The sequence below is a fragment of the Notamacropus eugenii genome, chromosome 1 (assembly GCF_028372415.1).
Source record: "Notamacropus eugenii isolate mMacEug1 chromosome 1, mMacEug1.pri_v2, whole genome shotgun sequence".
Taxonomy (NCBI): domain Eukaryota; kingdom Metazoa; phylum Chordata; class Mammalia; order Diprotodontia; family Macropodidae; genus Notamacropus; species Notamacropus eugenii.
The window spans coordinates 451639131-451647690 of NC_092872.1; the positions used below are offsets into that span (position 1 = coordinate 451639131).

General features: G+C 37.9%; 1 protein-coding gene across 1 annotated transcript; it reads right to left on the minus strand.

Annotated features, from left to right (window-relative positions):
• Nucleotides 1-6811: 6811 nt before the first annotated feature.
• LOC140526687 (olfactory receptor 10A5-like) lies at nt 6812-7815 on the minus strand. The gene has a single exon (XM_072643103.1). The coding sequence runs from the start codon at nt 7757-7759 to the stop codon at nt 6812-6814; it is 948 nt and encodes a 315-aa protein (XP_072499204.1). The 5' UTR covers nt 7760-7815.
• Nucleotides 7816-8560: the final 745 nt, after the last annotated feature.

Sequence of the window (8560 nt, forward strand, 5' to 3'; positions counted from 1 at the left end):
TGTGACATCTTTTTTCTGGGGGGGGGGGGAGGGGGTTCAGTACACTCCCATGGACACCTCTTTAAGCAGCTAGAATATAGCCCAAACTAATTAGCTAATTCACCTCATGGTCACAGTAAGTCCTTAATATTCAGTCTTCTCAACATCCCATTTAGCTGTAGTTTTAAACAATCACTGAGGTGTGTTGTGTAAAATCAGAAATAGAATCTGGGGAGAAAAACTTAGTGTGCCACCTACTGTAACTACATTTGAATAATAGTCTTAATAATATTTTCCACATTCTCAAAATTAGAATTAGCAATTTAAAAAATTTAGGATTAAAAAGATATTTAAATATAGTTTTTTATCATTGGGATGAAATGTTATACTCCTGTGGAATTGAAAGTGTCTTGAAAACTTGGAATTTTTTAAATTCATTTTTATATCTTGCAAGAAAATGAAACAAAAAAAGTGAAATATCATCTCAGTTCAAAATGTTAACATAGCTCCTTTTATATGTTGGAATCTAGGTGATTAGGGACATGCTAGAGAGTGATGGACTCCACAGGCTATGTCTTTCACATGACTAGTGAACTCTTTCACTGTCTTCTCTATACCTACCAGCATTTCTTCATTCTTTCAAGTTGTCCAGGGCCAATATGTGGGCAGGGTTATACTAGAGACTATTTACTTTGATACTTCTTCAATGAATGTGTAATAATGAAATAGTAATTGTTTCTCTTTTACCAAGGAACCCTGAGGGTCTTCCCCTCCCAGTTTGATTTTTTTTTTTTGATTAAAGGGGCCATCCCTTGAGTAACTTAAAGAAGCCTATTCATTGAATGGGTATATCTCACTCAAAAGAAAAATTGTGATAAGACCTAAGCCTGAAAGGGCCAGGATCTCACATTATATTCTGGGCTGTCTCCAGTTGTCCTGATGAATATCATGCCACTGAATCCAGATGGCTCAGAAGAAGATGAGGTTGGTGACCCTGCACAGCTCTCCCTCACTCAAATCAAAGTCAGCTGCAAGTCATGTCATCATCTTGATGTCATGGTCCTCTTTGAGAATGAAGGACAGAGGGTGGAGGCAGGATGGTGAAGTAAAAAGACACACATACTCTAGCTCTTCCCCCACAGCACATAAAATATCTCTAAAGAATGACTCTCAACAAATTTTAGAGCAGCACAAGCCACAGAATAACGGAGTGGAGATTTCCAGACCAGGGTGACCTGGAAGGCTGATGGGAAAGGTCTGTTGCACTGGACATGGAGTGGAGCACAGCCCAGTCTTGGCCATGTGGCACTGGGAGGAGCAGGAACAGAGCAGGCCTCAGGGATGGAATTCCCAGCAGCAGCTGAGGTTATCATATCCCTCAACCCACAGGTGACAAAGACACTTCAAAGGTCAGTGACAGGGCTTTTTCAACTGGGCAAGAAGGGAGCATGGTCTTCCCCTAACCCTGGCCCTAGGTGGTGGGGAGGCAGCAGCAGCAGTAGCAACAGCAGGCCACGGTAGGCAGCAGCCAGCATCCATTGTTGGAGCCCTTAGCTTCAAGCTCCCGGGGGAACTGAGCAGCTGATCTGAACCTCAGCTCTGAGTACTGGCCCTGCCCTCTGCCTAAAGCCCCTGGAGGAATTGAGGGGTGAAAATTAATTTCACCCCTGAGCATGGTCCTGGGTTAAGAGGGAGTGCTGACATGGCAGAGCTGGAGGCCACTGAGGAGTGAGCTCCTCTTCCTTGATTGTGCCACCTTGGAGGAACTGAGATCTTACAGGTCCCCAGAGTATACCCTACTCTTGAAAAAGAACCCAAAAGTCAAATAACTGGTTGGGATAATGCCCAGAAAAGGGGAAAATAATAAGACTATAGAAGGTTACTTTCTTGGTGAACAGGTATTTTCTCCTATCATTTTGGATGAGGAAGAACAATGTTTACCATCAAGGGAAGACATAAAAGTCAAGGCTTCTGCATCTCAAACATCCAAAATAAATATGCGATGGTCTCAAGTCATGGAACGGCTCAAAAATGATTTTGAAAATCAAGTAAGAGGAGTGGAGGAAAATTAGGAAGAGAAATGAGAGTCATGCAAGAAAATCATGAAAAGTGAGTCAACAGCTTGCTAAAGGAGACCCAAAAAAATGCTGAAGAAATTACCACCTTTAAAAATAGGCTAACTCAATTGGCAAAAGAGGTTCAAAAAGTCAATGAGGAAAAGAATGCTTTAAAAAGCAGAATTAGCCAAATGGAAAAGGAGGTTCAAAAGCTCACTGAAGAAAATAGTTCTTTCAAAATTAGAATGGAGCAGATGGAAACCAATGACTTTATGAGAAATCAAGAAATTACAAAACAGAAGCAAAAGAATGAAAAAATGGAAGATAATGTAAAATATCTCATTGGAAAAACAACTGACCTGGAAAATAGATCCAGGAGAGACAATTTAAAAATTATGGGACTACCTGAAAGCCATGATCAAAAGAAGAGCCTAGACATCATCTTTCATGAAATTTTCAAGGAAACCTTTCCTGCTATTCTGTAACCAGATGGTAAAATAAATATTTGAATAATCCACCAATCACCTCCTGAAAAATATCCAAAAAGAAAAACTCCTAGGAATATTGTAGCCAAATTCCAGAGTTCCAAGGTCAAGGAGAAATTATTACAAGCAGCTAGAAAGAGAATGAAGGACAAACACAACAACAACAACAATCTCATGCTGCTAATACCATGAATAGGCTGGAGTTCATTCCATTACATACTGACATTCTAGAGATAATCACTGAGTTTGAATATACTAGAACCATAATTCCCACTTTCCTATTGACACCATCAATTTCCTTTTAAAAAAAGTTTACTAGTATCTTTTGTTTTTACATTGACTAAATTTCTCTTTCCAGTTGTTCACAAGAGCCATCCCATATAACAGATTATTTTTTAAAAAAGAAAAACATAAAGAGAAAAAAAATCAACAAGACTGATCAATATATTAAAAAAATCTGACAATATATGCTACATTTCACATCTATGGACAACACCCTACACCCCACAAAGGAGTGAAGGGAGATGTTTTCTTATATCTCTTCTTTGAATTCAAGCTCCATATACTATTGTGACAATTATTTTCAATTATTTTGTGGTTCTTCTTTATATTTGCATTGTATAGTATGTATAGTAATGTATATTGATTTTTTGGCTCTGATTACTTCACTTTTCATCAGTTCATGTAAGTCTTTTCACAATTTTATATTCATCATTTGTTATATCACAATAATACTCAATTATAATTCATATACCATAATACATCTAGCCATTTCCCATCTGATGAGCACTTAATTTGTTTCCAATTTTTGCAAGATCTTAGCACAATAACTGAAACTTGGAAGGCACTTAATAAATGCTTATCTACTTGTTTGCTTCCACAAAACAAAGTTTTGGTGTGTATAGGGACCTGTTTTTTATTAAACCCTGCAGTTTATGCATAGTAGTAAAATCTCTGAGCTACAGGGTGTGGGCATCTTAGCCACTTTATTTGTACAATTCCAAATTGCTTTTCAAAATAGATGTACAGATTCACAGTCCTACCAACTGTGCACTAGTGTGCCTGTCTTCCCCAAATCTCTCTAACATTGAATTCCCATCTTTGGTCATCTCTGCCTGTTTACTGTATGGGAGCTGAAACTTCAGGGCTATTTTAATTTGTCTTATTTTTACTAATTTGGAATATTCTTTCATATGGCTGTGAATAGTTTGTAATTCTTATTTTAGTGCAGTTTGCTCATATCCTTTGACCACATGACTATTGGAGTATAACTTTTTGTCTATACTTTTCTTTTAGCTATTTAAGTATCTTGGATTTCAAACTCATTTGAGAAATTTAATACAAAGGTTTTCCCCCTCCCCTCTTATTTCCACTTTTCTGGATAATTATTTTGTTTATAGAAAAATTTTTACAGTTTCCTGAGATAAAAAATCTCTTTTATTTTTTGCAATTGTCTCTATCATTTGTTCAATTAAAAACATGTACTACCCATAGTTGTGAAAGGTATATGATTTGCTTCTTATGTAATTTCTTTACAGTCAGAACTTTAGCATTTAGGTTGTATATCCATTTTGAATACATAGTTGAATATAGTATAAGGCATTATACTATTAAAACATTATACATTAAAAACTTTTTATGGAAGCTTCAAGTTCACTCTTAAGCACCTCAAATATGTCTAGTCCTTGTCACTCAGTCATCTGAGTCTTGGCCCTTTTGTAATCTGAAAATACATTTTCCACAGATGTTTCCCAAAAAATAAATGACTAGGGTAGAAGCCAGTCTACCATACCACATTGCAGGAAACTACATTCTTACTCCTCAACATCATTTCTGCTCATGAATCAGGTGGAATGACATATGAATAACTATAGGTTGCCATTTTTTTAGTCACCCAGGTTTGCAACCTTATAGTCATCCTTACCTTTTTCTTTCCTTCTCACCCTTAATACCTTGCCATTTTTGTTTCTCCATAACAGTTGTCACACATGTGGTCTTTTCTCTTCTCACTCAGCCACTACCTTAGTTCAGCCTCTCATTACCTTTAGCCTAACTATTGCAATGACCTCCTAATTTCCTAATTTTATTTTTCTCTTCATTCCAATCCATCTTCTGCACAACAGCTCTAAAGAGTGGACCTTTTTTGTGCTGTCACCTCTCCCCTACCCACTGCATTTCTCTAGCTACATGTTGTCTTCAGCGATAGAATCAAAAGTCCTTGAGAGTTTTCTTTGTTTCATTGTTTTGTCTTTTTACCCTCAGCACCTCAGACTCTTTTACTAAATGTTTGTCAGCTGATCAGTTGATTAATCAGAATGCCAACTCAGTATAGACTTATGACTAGATGGATGGTTAAATGAAAATAGCATTTAGGTGGGGAAAAACAGTTTCCAAGGGATGGAAAACATGATCTCAAGAACTTCTTCAATAACTTAAATCATTCATCATGGAAAAAAGGAAACTGAGAGAAGATTTCAATGAAGGCTATAGATTAGGAAGTAGCTTATTGATGTAAAGTTGTTGATCTACTTACTCCATTCATATTGAATACAAGAGATCAATATTTATGAAGAGATTCTCTCTTCTTTTTCATCACTAGTTGAAAGACAGAGAAGTCATGTTGTGTAGTGTTCTAGAGAGCCAGCTTTTGAATCAGTAATAGTGATAATATTTTTCTTTTGATTGAACTTATAACTTCATCATTATAGTGATATTGAGATTAAGAATTCCATCTAATAATGAAAATTAATATTTGTGCAATTTATAATCTCAGAGAATTTCCTGAGGCACTAAATGTTAAGTGACTTGCCCAGGATCACATAGCCAGTAGGTGTCAAAGGCAAAGCTTGAACCTATTTTTTTCTTTTTACAAAGCTAACTCTCCAATAGCTATGTTACTTTACTACTAAACAATAATAGTTTTCACTCACATATATAAAACTCTTTAAGATCTGCAAAACGCTTTATAGGAAGGAATGGGTTCATGTCTTATCTATCATATTTTAGATTTGTGACCATGGGTTCATGGGCAAGTTACTTAATCTATCAGTATTCCAAGCAGCCCTTTTAGACTTTCAGTTACGAAAGAGTTACTGCTCTACTTTAGTGAAGGAGTTTTTACACCAGGGAGTCCCCTACTATGATGAAATTACAGACCGACAACAAATATGTATGTATGTGTGTATATATATTTGTGTACATTACCAGCAGTTGCTATGCTGAGCTGGTAAATAGGTCACACTTCTATCAGTCTTTCTTCATATTCTTCCCAAAGACAATGAGGTCATCAAGGTACACCAATGCTTTCAAGTAGTTTGGATTCCTACCTAGTTTTTTCCTTAGTCACTATGAAGTGAGAAGTGCCTCTGAGATGCTTTAAGGCATATATTGAAACTAGCAAAATCCACTGGGCAGATGAAACTGTCTTCTTCTTCCATAGAAATCTGGTAGTAGCCCCTGCAAAAGTAAAACACTGAGAAATTCTGGCTGCCTAATAGACAGTCTTGGGCATCTCGAACTTGAGACATGATGTACCGATGAGCCACTTTGAATCCTTTGTCCACAGTCTGTTAGCCTTCACACAGTCATATCTTTCCATTCTTCATCCCTATGCCTATTCTAGGTGCATCATATAGGCTGTTGGACAATGTGAAGATGCCATTGAGATAGCTTCTGTGGTCTTCTTACTTACTTACAGGTAAGTAAATATTTCCAGATTTTTCCTGGAATGGTAGGAAACCTGAATTAATTTCTATAAGCTTCTCCTTGTGCACATTTTAAGTCTTACATATGGAATGAAAACATTCTTTCTCTCTTTGTGAGCATCAACCTCAATTAGTTCTGCCATTATTCTAGTACTATAAAATCACCAAAGTTAAATTTCTTAGGATTCATTTTAGAGGTTGGGAGATTGGTAGACTCATGATATTTGATGGTATTGCTTGCCTGTCTCCTTTAGGATTCTGTACAGTCTATATGGATATTCAAAGTCTCAGGTATATGGTCTCAATTTGTCACTTGTGCTATCCTCCTAGTATTCTGGATGGACTAAGATTGGTTCCAGTTAATAATAATACTTCAGATATAGTTGTTGAATGCGAACACATCAGAACAATACTGCTCCCTGTTGACACTAGAGAGCTTCAAGCTTGCTCTAATGTATCCAGATACGAGTAGCCCTTGTTACTCAGATAACAATAGAATCCCACACAACAAAGTGATTTCCTCCTGTTCTCCAAACTCTCCAATCCATTCTGGAACAAAATGGGGAATTATCCCTACAACTGAATGTTATAGTTTGCAAAAACTTATTGCCTTGAGGAAGGTCCTAGAAAGTGCTGCCTTCACTTCATTATTTCTCAGGCTATAGATGATGGGATTCAACATGGGGGTCACTACTGTATAGGATAGTGAAAGCACTTTCTTGCTTTCTGGAGAGTTATTGGACTTGGGCCGAAAATAGAGGAGGCTGAGAGATCCATAGAAGAGGGAGACTACAACAAGATGGGAAGAGCAGGTAGAGAAGGCTTTGCGCTTTCCCTCAGCTGAGGGCATCCTGAGGATGGCAGCAACAATACGGGCATAAGAACTCAGTATAAAGAGGCAGGGTGTCATGACAAACACAGTGGTCCCTATAATAGCATAGATCTCAAACAATGCTGTGTCTCCACAGACCAGACTTAGCACAGGTGGGCTGTCACAAAAAAAGTGGTTAACCTTATTGGAATGACAGAATGAGAAGCTGAAGAGCCATGTAGCCTGTACAGTAGCTACAGGAAGACCTGATAGCCAAGAAGCAGCAGCTAGATGGACACAGATCCTGTGACTCATGATGACTGGGTAGCGCAGGGGATCACAGATAGCCACATAGCGGTCATATGCCATTGTGGTCAGGAGGCAGCACTCTGAGACCCCAAAGAAGAAGAAGAAATACATCTGAGTGGCACAGCTAAGAAAGGAAATGGTTGCATCATGAGCCAATAGGGTTCCCAGCATCTTGGGTACAATGACCATATTAAAGCCAATCTCTAACACAGAAAGATTCCTGAGGAAGAAGTACATGGGACTGCACAAGGCTGAGTCAGCAGTAGTGACCACTATGATGAGGGTGTTGCCCAATAAGGTGACAAGTTGAATGATGAGAAAGAGTACAAAGAGCACGAGTTGAATCTCAGGTTGCAGGGCAGAGAAGCCCAGGAGGACAAATTCATCCACTGTTGTCCAATTCTCCTCAGCCATTGGCACAGAGACTGCTCCCAAGCTGCAGACGGAGAGAGACAAGTTTTCACTGGAGAAGCCAGAGTCTAGTTACCCTGTTAGAATTCTCTGCTGTAACCCAGGGAGGAGATGGGAGGACAGAAGATCTTGACTAGAGGAAGAAGGTCCTACCATGGCAAAAGACTGAGAACACAAGCAAAACACTGAACTCTGAGATGGGGCTGGGTCAACCTTTGGACTCACTATAATCACAAAAAGGTGAAATTTGCTCTCTTGATTCTACCAGGATTAATTTTCTTTTGGGATCATGGAAATCAGTGTTATGAAGTAGAAGAAATGATGAAGTTAGAAGAAAGAGACCTGGATTTGACTTCTTAATACTTGCTAATTTTTTTTTATCATGGATAACTCAGGTAACATTACTGAATCTCTGATTCCTTATTTGTAAAATGATGTTAATATTTGTATTATCCACCTCAGAGGTTTGTTGGGAATAAGGCTATCTAAACCCTAAAAGCACTATAAAAAATGTGAGTTTTTTAAAGGACATTAGATTTGGTGAAGAGATCTGAGGCTGATTCCTGGTTATCCATACTATCTATGTGACCATGGCTAAGTTATTTAACTTTTCTGAGCCTGCATTTCTTCATTGACAAAATAAGGAAGCTGAGAATCAAATTAAGTCAATAAGCATTTATTATACATCTGCTATGCCAAGCTGACAAGAGGAGATTATATGCAAACAGCTACACATATACATGTATATATGTATATATGCACATGCCTATGTACTTATTTATGATAAAGTGGAGCTAATCTCAG

Coding starts and splice junctions, on each gene's coding strand:
- LOC140526687 (XM_072643103.1), bottom strand. CDS start 7,759: ATGGCTGAGGAGAATTGGACAACAGTGGATGAATTTGTCCTCCTGGGC.